Here is a 21,086-nt window from a genome sequence, read left to right as displayed (position 1 = left end):
GTCTGAAAGGAGAGGACACAAAGCTGGCTTGTTCAGCTCTGGTTAAGACTTGGGGGGAGGTGGAAGAGGTTTGGGAAGGGGTGCTGAAAAGGGGGAGCAAAAGGCATGAAGGGAAAATAGGAGGAGGAGAGGAGGAGGAGAAGAGGACGGGGAGCGAGGAGGGATGGAAAAGGGGAGGGGAGAAGGAGAGGAGGGTGGATGGGGCACCGTTTCCATTGCTTACCACAGGAAATCTGTGCAGGGTTTAAATACCAGCCAGAGCCTCTTTTGTAAGCAGCTTGTGTGAAAGTGTGTGAAGAGCGTAGCAGCATGGTCAGCCGGTGAGTAACACCTTCTCTTTAGTTTCTCAGATGCATGGCAGTGAAGACAAAAGCTTGAAAGGTTGAAAATGACTTTTCAAGGTTGGGTTTTGCTGGTTTTCCCCAACAACATAACAGAAAGCAGCTGGCAGACGTGCTTTGTTCTGCTCTGCTCGAAATGATCTGATGATGAGTCATCGGAGCAGATTTCAAACAGTTTACCTCGGGAGTTTCAACCTGAAATTTCACAGTAAGTCACTGGTGCTGTAGTAAAATACTCGATGGATCTTAGAAAAGCTTAGAAAAGCTGATGTATGTACTCTGAAGGAATCTTGGCCCAGTAACTGAGGAAGAATTTCAGCCCTGCTTCTACACAAATGCAACAAAGCAAAACAAAACTGTGAGAAAGAATGTTGATTTTAAAAGGAATAGAGAAATGTAAGAAAACACAAAAATAATAATACATGACAAAACAAGACCACTCAGAACCCTCAGAGGAGGCCCACTGTACTTCTGTGAAGTTTGAAGACAGCTGAGGAAATATAATGCAGTGTGACCTGGACTTTGACCTGATTTTCACAAAAAGTAAATCAGCTCGAGCTGTTGTTGGTATCTACCGTCTGAGAAAATGTGGAAATGATATCTTGACAGCTATGGATGCTAGACTGCAAACAAACAAATGGAATCAATTACATACTTCCTCCCTTTGAGGGGAGGACAATGGGTAAGATATCCAACAAACGACAAACGAACTGGCTGTTAACAAGACAAACAAGGAACAAGCAGTTGAGAAAACTTGTAGACATATTTCATTATTTCTGAAGTCCAAAAAAGAAAAACTTTTTGTATTTTGTTTGCAGCGTGGAGCATCCTGCTGCCAGCTACAAGAAGATCTTTGAGTCTGTGGAGGAGCTGAATGAACCCATACCAGCAGTTATCACTGGTAGGAAAGAGCGACTGACAAAAAAACAAGTAGCAATGCATGGCTGTGTCGATGGCAGTGTGGCTTTAATCACTAACATTTATGGTTCCAAGACAGCGAATCACCTGAAATTTCCTCCAGTACCAGTGTTCATGAGATTTCTGATTTAGTGGTAATGAATAATCTGCAGTTAAATATGCTTTAGATATTATGAGAGTCCTCTAAAGATTTATCATTACAGGTTGGGCAATTATGAACAAATCAAGGATCACATGTGGGAAATTAGAAATTCTTTATTTTGCTGAGGAACATTTAGCTGTGACAGATCTCCTGTCTCCGTAAACTTGCATCTATGATCTGATGACTATTACTTATGAGTGGCAGAAGCAAAGAACAATGTGCCACACTCTTCTATTATATGTTCACATTTGCAGTGTGAAGGTGGCAGGTAATGGCAGGTATACAAGGGGGAGCCCATTTTTCTAAACTTAAAAGTATATTGGTTTGCTTTTATAACTTGCGCAACAACTTTCAGGTCATGTCACTGCATATGTTTACAATGATGGACTGTAGGAAAGGGGGAGGGGAAGGATCCAGGCCATGCACAGTATAAAAACTGGACATACAGCTACTGTCACAATGTCATCTGTTGATTTCTAAAGTGCAGTTTTGAAACGTCATGATTGGTGTTTTCATTGTCACCAAAAATTTAAGCAGGTGCGACAAACACGGGCAGGTGTGATTGCTCTCTCCCTAACTACTTGTCAATCACAAGTCATCAACAAATTGACATGTCATTCTGAAACATAGTATAACCAAGATTTACAAAATAGACTTCACTGTTCTTCATGAAATAAGTGACTGAGCCCATAAACTCAGGAAAGGGTTAACACAGGGGAATGCGGGAAGACTTTTCCCATAGACTGCTGTGGGACCTGAACACTTTCAGTAACCACAGCTATCCCCATCTGGTGGCCTTCAGATTGCATGCAGGGCTAAAGCATTTTACACTGGCTGTGTTTCCTCACATGGAATCTACATTTATGGTTTTCTAACCCCTCTCTTGAAAACTTCCACTGATGGTTGCATTGATATAACAACTAAATTTCATCACAAGCGTGCGGTTTCTCCTATTTTTTTATCATCTGAAATGTCAAATGGAAACATCTGCAAAAGGCATTTCTCCTATGACATCCACAAGTGCACTGCCTATTTCAAAGTCATAGTGAAACAATAAACACAAGTTAGCGGATTATATTAACGCAATCATCTAATATACACTAAAATAAATATGTACGGCATAGTAGCATAACGCCTGAAAATACACTGGCCAGCATTATCACTACACAAGTGTGCTTTTTTAAATTACGTATAGTTATTTGTTAGTTCTGTATTTAGTGTTTACTCAAATAAAACTCCTTTGGTGACCATTAGGTTACTCACAGGTAACGTACATTGAACATGACACGCGAAAGACACAAACATTGCTATCACAGAAGGATAATAAAATGAACATAATACTTAAGAAAATCAATAGTTAGGATTTATAATAACATTATTATGTAACATATACGAATAAATATAAATATGTATATGTGTGGCATGTATATGTACTGCCTCATGGAGTGTAATGTTTTTTGATTGAACTAAATGTTGTACATTGGTTAACATAAAGGCTACTGTGAAAGTAAATCCTTTGATGCAAGGAAAATAGAGAGAAGACATTAGTCTGACTTAGTCTGAGATATACTCAGCTTCAGGCCTGACCTGTTCACCCATCTACGCAAAATGCATTTTTGGTGTTACTGCCAGGATCAGTCTTGTGGATAAAAATACTGTAGTGTTATAAGTGACACTGGGGTGTTAGAAATGGGTAAAGTTTGATACTAACCACTTGATGTGCATAGTGTGAAAACAAGTGTAGACAGAATCCTATAGTCTGAGTTTTTAGACAGCAGAATGTGGCATCATGTGGTCAGGATGTGCACGGCTTCGTTTGATGGTTTTATCACTGCAGGTGTTATCCCGTCATGGCTGGGGGGAAGTCTTCTGAGGATGGGTCCAGGTCTCTTCGAGGTGGGAGATGAACATTTCCAGCACCTGTTTGATGGACAGGCTCTCATCCACAAGTTTGACCTGAAAAACGGTCAGGTGACTTATTACCGGAAGTAAGAAAACGGATTAATCTACAAAAGCAGAGCACATTATTTTTATATTTCATATTTCAAGTTGCAGTATTCTGAGGAAATACCTTTTAAGAACGTACATTTCTAGCTGTACTGACATCAGGACGTTAAGGCATTTTTTCTTAAATCACAAAAGAAAAAGAAGAAGAAGAAAATCTGGTTCTCATATTCCCAGCAGCTCCAAGCTCCAGTTGTGGGTTTTTATGACATCTGATTTTGGTTTGGAGTTCTTTGCAGCTGAGGAAAAGTGGGATGTTGCAATGAAACAGGCAACGAATGAAGAAGGCTTTTTGTGTTTCAAAGATTTCAGTCACGTGTCACAATGAAAATCTTTTAAGTAATATGAGTGGGATTCAAAAACAGCTGACATACTAGTTGATGTTTGTGCTCAGGTTTATTAGGACAGATGCTTATGTTCGGGCCATGACAGAGAACAGAGTTGTCATCACTGAGTTTGGCACGGCAGCCTACCCAGACCCCTGCAAAAACATCTTCTCAAGGTAATCCCAAACCCATGCCCTAAAATGCACACAAAAGGAACATTACACTGTACAAAAGCTGTCGAATTAAAACAAATAGCTCAATAAATAAATAACTTAATATGCAATTCAATTAAAAAACATTTTATTTATATGACTTAAATTATTGTGCTTCCTTGATTGCATTTAAACGTGCTTTTCTCATTTGATTTTCCATTTAATCAATTGTCAATGTACGGTTATTTCTTTATTATTGGTTTATTGATGTATTGCAAAAAAACAAGATAAGAAGATAAAACCTTTCATTTGGCGCGAAGCTGAGGCCAGGAGACTGTACTGAACAGTTAGACTGGAAGCGTCCAACATTCCTGTGGTTGTGAAGTGCACGATGTTGAAAGCGTTCAAATGGAGAAACCTGTTGGGTTTTTTTTTTTCAAGATCTATTTATAGATTTAAAAAAAAATCCTTAGTGTTTGTCATTTATGTTCCACATATCCCCTTTCAGTGTTCTTAAATGAACCGTGCTCATTCCCAGTGCTATATTTTTATTCTGGAACTTCATATAGTAGTTTTCATGAGTCATAGTTATGAATAACTATCAATATTCTAATAAATATCCATGTTATATTATAATGAGCCTTGGTGCATCCTCTCAGCTCATACACTGTAAACAATCCATTTAGCTCCCTCCTTGTAACTCAACCTTCATCAGAAACAGGTAGTTTTACCAGTAGGTGGGTTGGGGTTCCTGAGATGACCATATTAAGGTATCCTCCCTCTTTGATGCTTTACAAATCCCAGGAGTAAAACAGTGTCAAACTTGAGCTTTTGGTTCACATACACTGATCTTATCATGTTGTGCCTGTGTTGTTGTATTATTACTATGGGTTTAGGGAAACGGTTGGTTTAATATAAAGTTTTCCTCGTGCTTGTAATTTCAGGTTCTTTACTTACTTCAGAGGCATTGAAGTGACTGATAACTGTTTAGTGAACGTCTACCCGATTGGTGAAGACTTCTACGCAGTCACTGAGACCAACTACATTACCAAAGTTGACCCTGATTCACTGGAGACATTAAAAAAGGTGGGAGCTGATTGGTTTAAATTTACAGTAAGCTAGAGCCATCGTCATTTTCTGGTAGCGTTATTAAACCTATACCCTCCCCAAATATGCCAGAAGGAAGAGTTCTAGTTTTCAACATTGCTGCATTTTCAGTTGCTTTATTATTCTTTCCTTGCAGCATCTATGACTGTTTCCGGTTGTGATTTTACATATTTAGCTTTCAACTTGAATGTCTTCCAATTTGCAATAGGTGGATCTTTGTAAGTACCTCTCAGTGAATGGGGTGACCGCCCACCCCCACACTGAACGAGATGGCACGCTCTACAACATTGGCAACTGCTTTGGCAAGAACATGAGTCTGGCTTATAACATTGTTAAGATCCCACCTGTTCCGAAAGGTGAGTTCATTATACACAATACTCTCAATGACTATCAATGGATATGTTTTAATTGATTATTATTTTATTATTTTATTATTATTATGTTTATTGATGTTTATTGACCTTTAAATTATATTGTAAATTTTTATCTTATAGAGATTTGGGTTTGAAAGGAGTATCATGCCTGAGTTTTCCAGATAAGCTTTTAAGCACTGACTGTTTGTTACCGCGACGATAGACTGTCAAGAAAAAAGAAGAATATGATAGATAAAAAGGGAGCGAACAGGATAGAAGAAAACGGTGGATAACAGAAAAAAGAAGAAAAGAAAATGAGACAAAGATTTAAAAAAAGAAAAAGGTTTAAAAGAAAAGTTGAAGCAAGCAGAATGCAGAGAATTCAAATAAAATTGTCAGGAACAATGTATATGTTTGTATCTCTGTGATTCCAGATAAATCAGACCCCATAGAGAAGTCCCAAGTGTTGGTCCAGCTGCCAAGCAGTGAGAGGCTTAAACCCTCCTACGTACACAGGTACAGAGTTATCTCATACATGTACACAAAGCCTGGTTTTTGTTTTTGTTCCTTTCTCTTTGTATTTGACGTTTTACCATTAAGATGAACTGTGCTTTGCCTCTGAGTGTCTTTCACTGTTTTGCTTATCTGTCTCCAGCTTCGGTATGACAGACAACTATTTTGTATTCGTGGAGCAGCCGGTGAAGATCAACCTGCTCAAGTTCTTGTCAGCTTGGAGCTTCAGAGGAGCCACATACATGGACTGCTTTGAGCCCAACGCCAGCATGGGGGTAGGCAGGGCACAGGCATTAAAGAAGGCCCCTGGAATCCAGTCTGTTCTTGAATGCTGGAGTTACAAACACCTGCAATATCTGAATATAATTTATATTAGATCTTTTGGACTCTTTTGCATTAATTTCACTAAAAGCCACACAGCTGTGCTATTTACTAAAGTCACCTGCTTGCTCCAAGTTTCTGAGCCTTCTCCTGGGAAAAAGTTAATTGATTGGTCATGTGTGTCTGCTTGGTATCATCTGGTCAGTGAGTATGTGTGTTTGTGTGCTGCAGACATGGTTCCACTTGGCCAGTAAAGAGCCAGCGGGTTATCTGAGTAGTCACAAGTTCAGAACATCAGCATTCAACCTCTTTCACCATATTAACGCCTATGAAGACGAAGGATTCATCGTTGTCGATCTCTGCGCGTGGAAAGGGTAAGCGTAAAGCTGTGTGTATGTGCAAGTGTCTTACATGCAATTATGTGACATCTCTCTCTCTCTCACTCTCTCTGTGTTTCTTTACAGTCATGAATTTGTGTATAACTACCTGTACCTGGCTAATGTGAAAGAGGAGTGGGAGGAGGTGAAGAAAGCAGCTGCACAAGCTCCACAGCCTGAGGTCAGACGATATGTCCTTCCACTGGATATTCACAGAGTGAGTCTACACACAGAGATAGTGCAAGTTATTTATGTCATCAGTTATATGTTTGATCATTAATAGTGATTATTTAGCACTGTAACAGGATCCATCATACTGATTAGGCAGGCCACATTTTTTAAAATGCAGAAGAAAATTCTTTATAACAACACAGTATTAGGTATTGTGGCAGCTAGATGGTGTAGTGGTAAGACTACAAACCTTTAGAGCGAGAGTTGCAAGCTCAATTCCCACCGAGTATCCAGTAAGGGTCCTGGCTTGTCCTGCAAAAACCTGACTTGTTGCTTGCAAATTCCACATAAGTACAGGACACTTGCACCTTTGTCGTGGGTCTTACAGTGTCATTGTTTCCTCCAAACGCTGGCCTGCAAATTGCATATAATTACAGGGTACTTACACCTAATACACAGGTCGTATTATAAAGTGTTACCAGTTTTTTAATCTAATATGTCATAGGATTGATCAGAAACATTGTAAATGACAAATAGTGATTAATGGACTCATGGAATCGTTTCTTCATATCAGTTTTAATTGGTCAGCTCACAGCCTCTAAAGCTAATTTTTGCTACTACAGTATAAGTGGAAAAGGTGTTGTCACTGTTATTTATGTGTACCTGTTTATTTGAATATAGGTCAAGTTAAATTAAATCTACTTATATTAGATGCAATATTATATTATTATTATTATATTATATCATAGTATAATTGGGAATAACAATCATTAGCCTCTCTGTGTAACCGAAAATGTACTTAAAAACTTAATAATGTATTTAAATACCTTTTGTTTCACCCGTTAAACTCTTCATCAAAACTGTGAGAGCGGTATTAGACATTCATGAATCAGAAAATAATGAAATAATGGGATCTGTTTTGAAAGGCTAAAACTTGCTTTGGGGCAAATTTTATCTTTGTATTTTCAGCATTTTGTTGTGTGGCAGTTTGAGATATTTACCTTTAAAAGTGCTATATAAATAAAATTGTATTTTTACTTTGTATTGCTTTTATTAGATCCTTACTGTAATGGTTCCCATAGAGCTGGATTTACAACATTGGACTGATCAATTAGTTAGCTTGTTTGTCATATCAGGAAGTAACAAAATAGCCCAAATAAAAATCTAGTTGTAATATGACATACAAGATCTGAGATCTGAGAAAATTGTGCAGCATCACAAATAATTTTAATTTGTGACAACAAAATGTTCTGTCGTTCCATATTTATTCAACCCTAAAAAAAAACCCTGCATGAAGCCAAAACATTTACTGTAACCTAGGAATGATATCTCTTTATCTTTAAGCTCCACGGTATTCTGTACACAACTTTGTGTGTGTTTTCAGGAGGATCGGGGGAAGAATCTGGTATCTCTGTCGTACACTACAGCGACCGCCGTTCTTCACAGCGACGGTACTATCTGGCTCGAACCTGAAGTGCTGTTTTCTGGACCAAGACAGGGTATCACATATACACTATAGTTTACATGTTCTCTGTATATTCCAATATGTGTATCCTGAAGGGTACATAATACACTGATTGTTATAACATATTAAATATGTGCCCATATTCATTTCTTTTCTCTGTGTCACTCTCTCAGCTTTCGAGTTTCCACAGATCAACTATTCAAAGTGCTGTGGGAAGAAGTACTCCTTCGCCTATGGCCTGGGACTCAACCACTTCATTCCTGACAGGGTAAGAAGGGTTTTCATTGAACACATCAGGAGACGAGGACAGTTGCAGGGCCCGTGACGTTAGCTAACTCCACAAGACATTAAAAGCAACTGGTTGCTGCTTTAGATCGTCAAGCTGAATGTGCAGACCAAAGAGACCTGGGTGTGGCAGGAGGAGGACAGTTACCCATCAGAGCCACTGTTTGTGCCGTCACCCGGAGCTACAGAGGAGGATGATGGTAGGACACATTCTCACATCTTAGCCCACAGAATTACACACTAACACTGGTCTTCAGGGTGTTTGTGGCTTTCAGATCATATTGAATCAAGCATGAAATTAATTTATTAAATTATTGTCTTCTTTATTAGATGCTTATCATTTTTGTTGTTGTCATTATATTAAGTAAAAAAAAAAACAAACAAACAAGGATCATCTAGAATATGCTCAATGGGTAAAGTGACCGCCTCCATGTTTTTAGATACAGTTTATCATCCAAAGGCGCATTATTTTCTATGTCCAGTAAGTGGAACTCCTGTAAATGCTTTAAGTTTTCATGGAAAATTAGATGAGTAAAGCTACATTTTAAGCTACACTGCAGTCATTCACAAAGTCGATTTTGTGTAATGTATGTTTCAAACCAAAGTTTTTATTAGCGCTACATAAATCTCTGCCTAGCACAGATGACACAACCTAAATATGGGATGCAAACGTATCCTTTCTTTCATTCATTCAGCATCAAATATACATATTTTATCATCTTTACACACCCAAACTCTAACTGTAGACACATTACGCTCATTTGAAACAACTTTTTTGCGTTTTTCCTTATGAACGTTTGCTGTAGAACACGCAAGCAGTTGCCTCCCGTCTCTGGGTTTTACAGGTGTGTTGCTGAGCATTGTGGTAAAGCCAGGTGCGCAGAGACCAGGTTCCCTCCTGGTGCTGGATGCCAGAAACCTGACAGAGCTCGCCAGGGCAGAGGTCAACACTATCATCCCCATCACCCTGCATGGGACTTACAAGCCATGAAGCTGCGTTTCTTCCAAACAGGTGCTTCATGAAATACACCAGTCTGGCTCTTTTCTCCCACCATAGACGAGTTTTCTTATGGAAATGAAACCCCATCATTGCTTTACAATGCTGCTAAAAAAAATAAAAATCTTCAGCAGTCTCTGTCATATGTTACCTGGCCACACAATGTTGCATGTTGGTTCTATTTTTCCTGTAGCTGTAGCTGGTGGTGAGAAGAAGCCCAGCGAAGCATTACATCAACCACATTTACTGCATAATCAGTTTATGTTTATGTAATTGTTGTTGTAAATCCACAAATGTACACAGACGGTATTTTTGCTACAGGTATTTGAAACAATTTTGGTCAAATACAAAAACTGTTAATGTGTATTTGTTTTGACAACACATGTTGTAAAAATAAATCTGTGCATACATTCATCACTCATCACAAAATTGAGGCAACATTTGGAAATGTGAGCTATAAAAACATGTAATCCTACCAATCCAGTAAAATTATATGATGAGCAGGATATGGGTCTGACCACGTACTAAAAATCCAAAACTGAGATTAACATGATATTAGAAAAGAGTTATATATTGGTGCATCCATGTCATTTGGATTAAGCACCATTGCTTGTTGCGTATGGACTTTTGATATCACTTTAAATTTGACTCTTCATTGCATTCAAACTTCAGATTTCAACATCTTTTTAGAAAATCAACAGCATGTTATAATACCAGATGAATAGTTGTGGATTAACTGTACTTTATACATATATGTTCCTAAACTTGTTTCTGTGTACACACTGTGGTTGTTACAACTTAGTTTGGCACCAAATACAGTAAATATGGAGTATAATCAAACTTCCACAGTGCTTTGTGAAAGCTAGCTGTTTATCGTTGACCTTCATGTATATGCAGCACTGTTTATAAGCCAATTATATTGTTGAATTTAGAAGAAAAAAATGTAGATGCAAATAAAAGCAGTGCTATTTTTCTACGATTGGAAATAAAGCTGGCTGCAGGTCCACAGCTTGCACAAGCAGGTCAAATGTTGGGTTATTAAACTAAAGCAGATCTCTGTTTATTCAGCAGCATACCACCCTGGCATCAGCACTCCCACTGACCAACGACATGTACGTGTCTTCTCGTCTCATATTACATGTAGTTTTTTAATTGATATAAGATGAGTTTTTTTAATTTTATGTGAATGTGTAATTTCACTTTTTGGTTAATAAAAAAAACAAAAAACAAAACTTGTGTTCTGTGTTCTTCCTCAAAACATTACAAACAAATGACTACACAAAATGTTAAAATCCATGATAATTAAACTAAAAACTGTACTACAATAGTTACATTATAGTTTTTTTTCTAAACTGGGTTTCTTTTGGAACAAACTGACAGAAATAGAGTGCACATTTCTAGGCAACTGTTTTTTTTTTTAGGAAGAAACTAATTTTAAACCAAAATGCAGGCTGCACTGATCCAACTTTTCCAGTTCTGATCCAATGCAGATACGTAGCTTAAGTACCAAAGTGATGCTCATGTTATATTAATAAGCATTAATCCTCACTGTGAGAAAGAAACTGGAAATCATTCTTTTACATGTAAGGCTACAGGTAAAAGGAGCCAATGCACTGCTGTTCATGCTTTGTGTTGTAAAGAACAAACAACTGAACTGATTGAATCGCTTATAGATCAACTCGCTGTCAGGCATTCTGTGTGAGGAATGATCCACCACTAGGCTGCTGTGTGTAAACATCCCAGAGAAATATTTTGTTCTGCAACTTGGTCTGAAAGTGCTGACAATCAAAACCTGATGAGGAACTGTGCAGGATTTAAATCCCTCTCTCCAGAGTGGTTTGACCTAGCGCCTACATTTACAGTACACAGGATTGATTACATATTTGTTGTGGTGACCTCAACAAATTTACAGAGAAGCTTCTTCCATTACAAGTGAAAACGGGATTGTTGTGAGTCCAACAGGAGCAGTTAAATCTGATGGGGACAGAAGCCTCTACATACGCAGAGGTATCGATTGCAGAGTCTCTGTAGACAGCTGATACCGCTGCTGTTTGATGATGTCCAAAACGTCTCTAAGAACCTGAAACCAAAAAGCAATAAATACAACAACAACAAAAAAGAAGCGTTCTTAAATGTGCTCTCAAATGTTCCCAAAGACACAGATAATCCCTTAAAAATGGGTCATTTTTACCTTCCGGGTGTTCTGCGGCAGAATGACTCCATCATCCCACATCCTGCTGGAGGAGAAGAAAGCTGAACTCTCTTCCACCAACATCCTGTTTAGTTCCTCTTCCTGCTTCTTCTGCTCTCCTTCTTGCTCACCATCAAGGGGAAGCAGAGAGCCAATGTGACCCGGAGGGGCAATAGAAACTTTAGCATTGGGCCACAGGAACAAGAAATTAGGATCAAATGCTCGGCCACACTGGTGAGGAACGAAGAAGGAATTATTACTGTAAGCCACATTCTACAAGATTACAATGAATTGGTAAGAATTATCATTATGTGCAATTTCTGGGTTTTTTTTGCATATCTTCTAGTGGTGCAACGGATCAAAAGTCTCACGGTTCGGATCACGTTTTTTTTCGTCACGGATTGGATCAATTTTCGGATCAGCAGAAAAAAAGAAGACAAAAATTTAACTCGCCATTTACTTATTTAAGTATTTTTTGCCTATTAAAAAGCATTCCACTCAAGACTCATTCCACGCAATTATATAAAAACAAATTAAGATGCAATATAGGGCAGTACAGGGCTTTCTATCTCCCACTCCGCTGTGATATAATGAGCGGTCACGTAGCTTTCCGTTGCCCTGGAGGTCCACCCGTTTGTAACAGAAGATGCCTGGGACAGTTCAGTTATAACTTTAAACTTTTCCTGCTCATACATGCTTGGAGCGATCTTGTCACTGAAGTGGACGCGCGACGGGATATCATAGCGTGGCTCAAGCACGTTCATCATAGTTTAAACTAGTGCTGTCAGAGTAAATCTCGTTAAAATGATGTTAATGCCATAACTGCATTAATGCGGCAAATCTCTGTTAACTAGCGTGGGGCTGCACGGCGTCAATGCGTCAACTAACGCGTTGACTAGTTTAAAACCCTTGTTTTGCACAACGGAAAACGGCCTCCCGTCTGCAGCTAAACACCCCAATAGCTTTTATACACATACTTTTTTTCTTCTTTTTTGAATCACGTGCGTGCCAAACCGTGGAGTGGGATCGGTTCGGATTACGGATCAACTGTGATCCGTTGCACCACTAATATCTTCTCTAAACTCTCTGCGGTAGAGACTTGAGGCTGTCTTGTGTCTTTAAGCAGTCTTAAGGAATAGTTGAAGGACATTCAAATCTTTTGGAAGTTGGCTGCCTTTTATTCTGTTCACTGTCAAGATGATCCTGCACGGCTTTAGTCATGTTGCGGTCAGAGCTCCTGGCAGGTCAGTCCATGACATGACTGATAGCGTTTCATTGCTTGCTTTCCTATCCAGAAATGCTTTTACTGTAATGGCAGCATGTTTGGGATCATTGTTATCCCTAACATCACTTCCGGATATGTATTCTCAAACTATGACATTTGTTTATCTTCTAGTTTTTTTCCAGGCATGTCACTTATTTTGTCCTTCACTTCAGATTTTTTTTAAGAACACACCTCATGCCAAGCTTAGATATTCCAAGTTTTTGTTTAAAAGTTCTTTAGGAAGCACCTTCTTCCTGTAAAAATACTATTTTATGCCTGTGAAACTGCGTCACTTGTTTTTGCAGAGGCGACCAGAAACCCACTGGCACATTAAAAATGGACTCTTTGCCAGGTTGTCTGTTATATGGGAACAACACTGGTTCATCCCTTAATTTAGGTGCCTTTTATATCACGTTTGATTCATCGATCAGTGTTACATGGTTTAACAAACAGAAAAATGATCTGAAAATGGTCATGTACAAACTTTAGACTGAAAAATAAATTGATTCGCTCACCATAGCATAGCTGTCTGCACCATGGCAACCACCAATCACCACAGTGATCTTGGGGACAGAGGCGGATGCTACTGCTGACATCATTGAACCCTGAGCTTTTAGATGGTTACTGTTCATCTCTGCCTGGGAGACACACATGAATAAATGGTACTTGGGATGGTTTTTTACACTTACTGGGGACTCAAAGTGATTCTAAACTCTCCCAAACTTGAGTCCCTGTGCATTTGTTTTTAGTGAGAATGAAGTGAGAGTGAATACCTGTTTTGTGGACAGTGTCAGTGCTGCAGTGGGTGCCGTGTTCTGGAGGAAGAGGAGTGGGACGTCTCTCTGGTTGCACAACTGGACAAAATGGCTTCCTTTCAGTGTGGCCTCATATGACAGCTGTCCATCATTCGCTAAAATTCCAACTAGGTGACTGACGCAGTGAACACAAAGAAAGAATTACCTTAAGTTTAGGTGAAGTATTACTTAAGGTATTCATTATCAGCCACATGTAACAGGTGTAACATCATATTTTAAAGTGAAACCAAAATTATATTAGCAAAGCTACTAGATGAAAGCTCGGGTTTCAGGCTACTGTAAACGCTTTTAAAAGAAAATGTTGCTACTGTTTCAGTTTGATGTCAGTGTGAGCCAATTTCCCTAATCTGGCCCTCTCAAGCGCACAACTCTGGCTATAACATACACAACAGATCAATCCACCTACTGCACACAAGGGGCAGCCAATCAGAGGAAAGCTGGTTTAAAGGGAAGAGAAAGGAACGGCAAGTGCTTGTTTCAGGCAGTGGGTGAAATGAGAAGCTCCATCATGGCCCGTATGGGATAAATAAGGATTATTTTAGATAATCATGCAGAGCTACTCTAGTTGAGTCCAAGAATAAAAAGCAGGACTGCAGTAAATGTAAATTGTGTCCTCAGTATTACAAAAAACATTAGGAACACAATGTCAACAATCAGAGTTTATGTGCTACAAGAAGACTTCAGTGAGCGTATTGGTTGTGTTTATATCTTTTACCCATGTATCTTTGCAAAGCCAGTGACGAGTGAGGTTCCATAGCGAGCTTTAAATTCCAGAAAGCGGCTCCCATCTACCAGTCGACTGACTACCTGGGCAGAACAACAGAAACAACCAACTAAAGGTCACAGAGCCGCAACTCAGCATAAGAGTAACAAACTCATCCGACTAGAGCACTTTGTGCATTTGTGTCCGTCACATTGTACCATCTTAACATCCAGGCTGTAGTTGTAACTCTTAGGGGCGAGTCCTAAAAGCTCTTCCAGACTGTGCAGTGGCTCCTCCTCTGCGTTCCTCTTCTTTGTCTCCTCCTCTTCCTCAGGCAGCAGGAAGTTGAGGGTTGATATAATGTTTCTAGTGTAATCAAAAGCCTCCTTCTCCTCCCAGGCAAAGTGATCCACGCAGCCACTCACTCTGGAACAAGATGGTAACTTGATACATGATGATATGAACTAATTCTTCTGATACTATTCAGGACTGATTAGATTTACACACATACTCAGCATGGAGCCTGGCCCCTCCCAGGTCCTCTGGCGTCACCTCCTCTCCAGTGGCAGCTTTCACAAGTGGCGGTCCGCCCAGGAATATGGTTCCTATTCTGTGCACCATTACAGCTTCCTCCGCCATAGTGGGCATGTAAGCTCCACCCGCCGTGCATGACCCGCACACAACAGCTACCTTTAGGATGATCAATTTTCATATCAGAACTGCAATTTGAAATAGTGAAAAAACCAAAAGCAAAAACAAAGAAAACAATGAGAACTTAACAATGGTAACTTGTTCTCTCTTCATTTTTAGACTTAAAAATTCTCTGCCTGTGGAGATTAATTATGCCAAAATTTTAAATAGAGTCACGGTCTTCAGATTATGGTCTCCCTGGAGGGGCACAACAGTTCACAAATTATGAGAATGTTTTAGAAAACAAGTGTGTGCATATGAAACATTTTAAAGGCAAAGTGTAGCTTATAAACAGGAATGATAATCTATGTAAAGACCAAAGCCTTCTAGCTCATCCTTACCTGGGGGATCTTCATGGCAGACATGATGGCTTCATTGTAAAACGTCCTTCCTCCGTGATTCTTATCAGGAAAAATCTCTGACTGGACATTTATACACAGACGAGGAAACAGCAGTCAGTATAAATTCCACTAGCATTCACTTACTCTAAAGGTAGAACCCTTACGCATATTAAATCGGAGATGTGCTTATGTGTGCGTGCGCTAACCTGCAGCGGCAGGAACGCTCCACCGGAGTCGACCAGGTACACGCAAGGCAAACGATTTTTGATTGCTATTTCCTGCGCTCGGAGATTCTTCTTTACCGTGATAGGATACGATGTGCCTCCTTTCACCGTAGCGTCGCTGGCAACAAACACACACCACAGACCGTTGATCCTGCCGATGCCTGAATGATGTTTGTACAGACGAATAAAAAAAATGCATAAAGTGTCACACTCGGATCCCAGAAGATGTGGAGTAAACAGAAGACAATCTGAAATAAAGAAATTCAATGAGGGTATTTAGCTGCGGTCACACTAATCTGTAGTCGTTTCTGACCAGTCATACTGCCGGCTGAAGGTATGTCCCCGTACGGAAGACCCAAACCAGCAAATAGTGACAGCTCCAGAAAGTCCTCGTCATCCAATAGGAGGCGAAGCCTGTCTCTGACCAGCAACTTCCTGTTTCTCTGAGTGTGTCTGGCTATGGCCCTCTCCCCTCCCCCTTCCATCACCTTCTCACTAAACTCTGTGTACCTAATAAATGGAGATAACCAGGGATAATGAATGACAACAAGTGCAGATCTGGCAACACACTGTCACACACAAACAAGCAGGGAATTTATTTTGAGATTAAAAAAACAAACAAACAAAAATCCACTTAATAAATCTAAAATAGTTGATTAGAAACACCAAATTGCAACAAAGCACATACTAATACACTAGGAAATGTGAGAGCAAATGTGTGAGCAAAACCTACTTCTTACACCAGGCGTTGCTATTTCTGAGGTTTGCTTCATAAATGTGTTTGTGGATGGGCAGAAGGGGCAGGTCCAGCACAGGGAAGGCACTCGGCAGGGCTCTCCTCCTCCCTGCAACAGAGCTCATACCGCAGACTGAACGCTGCCAGTACCGCTCAACAAACCTGCTAAACAAGAATCAGGGAAAAAACATTTAAAGACTTATTTGCAACATGACAACAAAAGAAGAGAGAACTGCAAAAAAAAGATTATGAAAATCTGGAGAGTAAATTATTGTCCAACAGTACACTGAAGAGTTCAAATTACTGTTTTAATTCCAGGATTTTGTATGCAGTAGTGCCAACTCCAGGCCTCAAGGGTTGAAGTCCTGCAGGTTTTAGATATCACCCTGGGTCAGCACGCCTGAATCAAATGATTAGATCATTACCAGGCCCCCGGAAAACCTCAAGAAATGTTTAGGAGGTAATTTAGCCATTTAAATCAGCTGTGATGGATCAAGGACATCTAAAACCTGCAGGACACTGGCTCTCGAGGCCTGGAGTTGGACACCCTTGCAGTAGTGTTTGGGGTTTTTTTTGCTCCTGGAGGGGGCAAAGCTGTAATGGTACATAGACTGGGTTCTCCCTCATTTGGTCACATCAGCTTAGATTTGCTGATTCTAGTTCTTGTTGTTGTCAATTATTGTTCTTCTTGCTCTTAACTAACTGAAGCCTTTCATTGAACTACCAAATAAACAAATTAGTGCTCTCTTCCTGGCCACACATGTGGCAGCACTTCTGCTATAACTTTCTTTGTATTTAACAAAATAAAAATGCAGACATAAGTGTGCACATTAGTTTTTAACTGCTACTTAAATTGTTTTCTTTACAAATAACTCTCACTGAACTAACACAGCCAATCCCTCAACATGTTTGTACTTCCTGCTCATTAATAATTTGTTGCTTTTTAAAGAACTTATTTTAACATTTCAGTCAACAACAAAACAAAAAGTAACTTCAAGGGCCAAATTGCATATTTCTTCACGTCAACATACGGGCGCAAATTTGAGCCCCCTAATTTACACTGAAACCTGACATCAGCCAGGTTTTCTATTGAATCCTTTGCCAGGGACGATGATTGGCCCATGCGTTAGCATGTATATGATTGGCTGCTTTGGAACTTTTACCCCCCAATGCAAAAAAGAAATAAAATAAGTCTGTAATATTTATGAGCTTGAACAAATTTGATTAAACGGCAAAGTGTTGCTGAAGCGTTAACCTCTATGTGCCAACAGTTGTGTTTTTGTTTTGTTTTTTTATCAGAAATTAACGCACCACCAGAGCTCAGCAGTTGCAAAGTGTGCCAAAGGTCAGTCTGCTGATAAATGACAGTTGGGGGACATATAAACACCTCTTACCTTGCAGTGTAGCGGTGCATATCTGTCATACAAATAAATTCCAGATTATTTAATTGTTCGTAAGTGCATTGCCAATCAGAACCAAACAGAAACTCAATCCCCCTCCAGATGCTGCTGCTTCTTCTTCTTCTTCTTCCTCGCGGTATACTGTAGGGTGGCGCAATTCCGCCACCAACCGCTACGGAGTTTGGATTAGACGGTAATGCTGCTACTTCCACTCCAAAATAATTTGGAGGCAAATAAAATCTACCTACTCTACTCTCTTCCGTTCATTTCAAAGCTTTAGTTTCTTATTATTTTGCAGGTGTAAAAAATATCATGCGGTATTATTAAAAACTCACCCAGCAGCTCCCATAATTACTACTTTTACTATAAGTGTAATTTGTGCCTTTATGCTACTGAATTAGGTTTATGACTAGACATGGGAAATTTGTTTTGCCTATTGCCTTAGCAATGTTTCATGTATTGTGCAGTGTCAATAAAACATTTCATATTTGATCATTTGTTGCTTTTGCTGGTCTTAAATTACTGCAGTATTTGAGCAAAGAAACAGGGACGCAGTGGAGCCTATCTCAGCTTCCAAAGCTGAGAAGCAGAGTACGACAAGTCCCCAGGCTGTTACAGGGCTAGCATAGAAACAGACAACCATTCATGCTCACATTCACTCCTATGGGCCTATGTACCTGGAGAGAACTCACGCAAGAAGCTTGAGAAACACACAGGACTTAGAGAAGATGTGGAGGGTGAAGGCAATAGTGATCCCCGTGGTAAATGGAGCACTCAGGAGGGACCCCCAAACTGGGAGCTTGAAGGATAAACAAAGACCCCCTGCAGGGCAAGCAGGGATTTAAAAAGCATCAAAGGATCTCATTGTTTAAATGTATCAGGCAGGAGAAGGGTACAAAAAATTTCCACAGCATTGGATATACTGTGGAACCCAGTGGAGAAAACATGGGCCGAAAAACCTGGATGCCCCCCAAAACTGATTAAAAGCCAAGATGAATACTGGTCAGTGAGGCTGCCAGGGGACTCGCCATGCACTAGATGTGTATTACACGTGGCAACAATGTCATGTATTTCCATATGTCGAAATTATGTGATAGGGTTGCAGGACAGAAGTGTTTTCTGACAAAAATACACCTTAAAAAACATTTTTTGTTATTAAAATTATTATTTTCTCCTAACACATTTGTTCATCAGTTGAATTATTACAGGTCACATTAAAGTGGGAAAACTTTTGAATCATTGTGATCACATTTTTTAACATCGCAAAAATGATGCATTTAAACAGGGTTGTGTAGACTTTTTTTTTATATCCACTGTATCCGTGTAAGCAATATAATTATAAGGAGGCCTCATGCTGAGGTCAGTAATTTTTAGTTTTCACTGGCCTTTAGTTCTTGCCAAGCTCTGTGGTGCAGTTTGTCCTGCTGCGGTATTAATCTTCTACAGAAAGATTCAAGCCAGCAGTTTAAACTTAATGCCTACATAATACAAAGTTTTCAGGTGGAAACGTGAGTTACTATCAAATTTAACAGCAAATAAATATGATAAATCAAGCTGATTTATGGCAACAAACCTGTGAAGAGCCAGTCTAATGCAGCAGAATTTGCAACTATGTAGACAGGAATGGAGCAGAATTAAAAACATTTATTTTTAATTTTAAACGTAGTATTTAAATTCTTCAACCTTTTGGATTATTTCCAGGTTCAACTTGCAAAAATTTACAATATTTATTTATTAATTATATATAAATCAAGATCTGTAATCATTCATCTTGGCCGCTAGAGGGAACCACTAAATCATTATTAAAGAAACTGTAAACGGATTATATTTAAAGCGTTTTTAATGCTCTAGGTCATCAGAAATACTTTTCTGATACTTTTCAACACTTTTCAAATAAATATTTTGCCTCGTACGAACTTTTAATATACGCGCTGATGTCAAAATAGCAAAACAAAACAAAAATAAAGCTATCCAAACACGTAGCTTTAAACATGACTTTTTGAAATAAAAGGAACTATAATGAATTATAAATTAATTTATTATTAACACCAATAACAACCGGCTTTATAGAAATGATGTGTAATGATGGAAATATGGTAAGAGATCAGGACAAATAAAAAAATAATAATTAAAATACACCAAAGACAAACGAAATTAAAATATTTATCTAAATATTTGTTTTATTGGCCAGTAAAATGGGACAATGTAAATTACTTCTTATTTTAATTAATTTTAAATAACCAGTCAACAAATGCGCCAAAAGAGAGCTTCGTGAAATATGAAAATGACTGAAATTAAAATGTATTACATTGTCATACCATAAAATCTGTTTTTGTAATTTTTTCCTGCAGCATTTCGTATTATGCCGACTAAATAATTCATTCCATTTCTATACTCGAGTTTGTATCCAGTTCATACATTTAATCAGTGTTTGAATTAAACTGAGCTGCTGAAAATGTGTCTTTTTTTATTTGTATTTTTGCTTTACTCTGTTCTTTCTTTATTGTTGGTTACAGGTAAATACACTTAATATGAAAGACCTGATTAAAAATGTTCACTGAACATAAATCCGTTTTTCTCTTTGTAGATTGTCTGTGGTCCAGGGCCCCTGGAAGGGCGTCCCTGCTGATTCAGGAGGAGGAGGTGAAGGAGGTGGAGTGTGAGTTCAGTCGGCAGACAGTCGGAAGGACCGAATCCCGGCGGCCGTTTGGAGAGTCTGAGCGGGGGGAAAACTGCTTCCAGTACTGGAGAACTCAGAAAGAGGATTTCGCAATGAGTTGGGGAACGGAGCTCTGGGTACGTTTCAACTCTTTTTAAGTGTGCTTGTGAGAAAGTGCTTGGCTTGTTTTCTTTGTGTTTCGGCCCGGACACCGCCGCGACTTTGGGGCAATAGAGCGGAAGAAAGGTGCCGTGTTACCTTTTTAGCTTTGTGTCGCGGAGAGCGGCTAGGCGCTGGTGCTAGCCTGGTCGGCTGCGGTGCTGTAGCCGGCGAGGCTAAAGCTAAAGCTAATCCGAGGCGCACCTTAACGGCTGTGACAGCGGAGGAAACAATAGGCAGGCACGGCTGCAGACACACGGCCACGACAGCGAGCCGGGGTGCGGGTCACGCTGCCTCCACCACCCGGCTATTTGCCAGCTTTAATAATATCTGTGGTGGTAAATTGATTTTAAAAAATTGTTTGTTTGTCTGGCAACTTACTAAGTTGGATGTTGACGGTTTTCTTACATGTGTTACACCCAGTTTCTGGCA

At 39.4% G+C, this 21,086-nt stretch overlaps 3 protein-coding genes across 14 annotated transcripts in view; 2 read left to right on the top strand and 1 right to left on the bottom strand.

The window, feature by feature from the left end:
- Nucleotides 1-189: 189 nt before the first annotated feature.
- On the top strand, nt 190-10,704 carry LOC113008791 (retinal Mueller cells isomerohydrolase-like). 5 transcript variants are annotated; one of them, XM_080291579.1, is made up of 15 exons: nt 190-320; nt 1,160-1,242; nt 3,239-3,389; nt 3,800-3,907; nt 4,828-4,969; nt 5,199-5,346; nt 5,778-5,859; nt 5,999-6,131; nt 6,409-6,551; nt 6,642-6,735; nt 8,110-8,224; nt 8,364-8,458; nt 8,564-8,675; nt 9,321-9,487; nt 10,544-10,704. In XM_080291579.1, the coding sequence occupies exons 1-14, from the start codon at nt 310-312 to the stop codon at nt 9,464-9,466; spliced, it is 1,563 nt and encodes a 520-aa protein (XP_080147705.1). In that variant the 5' UTR covers nt 190-309; the 3' UTR covers nt 9,467-9,487; nt 10,544-10,704. The 5 variants fall into 5 exon arrangements, with proteins under 5 accessions (XP_080147705.1, XP_026002334.2, XP_080147704.1 ...); XM_026146549.2 differs by having other exon boundaries at nt 6,642-6,771; XM_080291578.1 differs by having other exon boundaries at nt 9,321-10,704.
- Nucleotides 10,366-21,057, bottom strand: LOC113008790 (putative methylcrotonoyl-CoA carboxylase beta chain, mitochondrial). Of its 6 annotated transcripts, none has more exons than XM_080291577.1 (12): nt 21,036-21,057; nt 16,434-16,598; nt 16,014-16,210; nt 15,683-15,861; nt 15,477-15,557; nt 14,957-15,135; nt 14,664-14,871; nt 14,458-14,549; nt 13,701-13,857; nt 13,443-13,565; nt 11,664-11,894; nt 10,366-11,552 (listed from the first exon to the last, which is right to left on the bottom strand). In XM_080291577.1, exons 2-12 carry the CDS (start codon nt 16,559-16,561, stop codon nt 11,466-11,468), a joined length of 1,662 nt encoding a protein of 553 aa, XP_080147703.1. In that variant the 5' UTR covers nt 16,562-16,598; nt 21,036-21,057; the 3' UTR covers nt 10,366-11,465. The 6 variants fall into 6 exon arrangements, with proteins under 6 accessions (XP_080147703.1, XP_026002330.1, XP_026002328.1 ...); XM_026146545.2 differs by having other exon boundaries at nt 16,434-16,601; nt 21,036-21,055; XM_026146543.2 differs by lacking the exon at nt 21,036-21,057 and adding an exon at nt 17,831-17,998.
- The window catches only part of fnbp1l (formin binding protein 1-like), a 61,695-nt gene continuing 57,499 nt past the window's right edge, over nt 16,891-21,086 (top strand). For all 3 annotated transcript variants that reach the window (XM_080291575.1, XM_026146541.2, XM_026146538.2), the window contains exons 1-2: nt 16,891-17,038; nt 20,424-20,632. In XM_080291575.1, coding sequence (XP_080147701.1) covers nt 16,924-17,038; nt 20,424-20,632 — 324 coding nt within the window. In that variant the 5' untranslated portion in view covers nt 16,891-16,923. The remainder of the gene's footprint in view (nt 17,039-20,423; nt 20,633-21,086) is intronic.

This window comes from Astatotilapia calliptera, chromosome 17 (genome assembly GCF_964374335.1).
Source record: "Astatotilapia calliptera chromosome 17, fAstCal68.1, whole genome shotgun sequence".
Lineage (NCBI taxonomy): Eukaryota > Metazoa > Chordata > Actinopteri > Cichliformes > Cichlidae > Astatotilapia > Astatotilapia calliptera.
The sequence above is the reverse complement of the archived record's forward strand: the minus strand, read 5'-3'. Positions and strand labels throughout refer to the sequence as shown.

Coding starts and splice junctions, on each gene's coding strand:
- LOC113008790 (XM_026146542.2), bottom strand. CDS start 17,859: ATGACAGATATGCACCGCTACACTGCAAG. Junction 15,862..16,013: donor TTCAGCCGGCAGTATGACTG/GTCAGAAACGAC, acceptor AACATCATTCAG/GCATCGGCAGGATCAACGGT. Junction 11,895..13,442: donor GTGCAGACAGCTATGCTATG/GTGAGCGAATCA, acceptor GTTCCTCACCAG/TGTGGCCGAGCATTTGATCC.
- LOC113008791 (XM_026146549.2), top strand. Junction 4,970..5,198: donor CACTGGAGACATTAAAAAAG/GTGGGAGCTGAT, acceptor AATTTGCAATAG/GTGGATCTTTGTAAGTACCT. Junction 8,225..8,363: donor GTTTTCTGGACCAAGACAGG/GTATCACATATA, acceptor TCACTCTCTCAG/CTTTCGAGTTTCCACAGATC.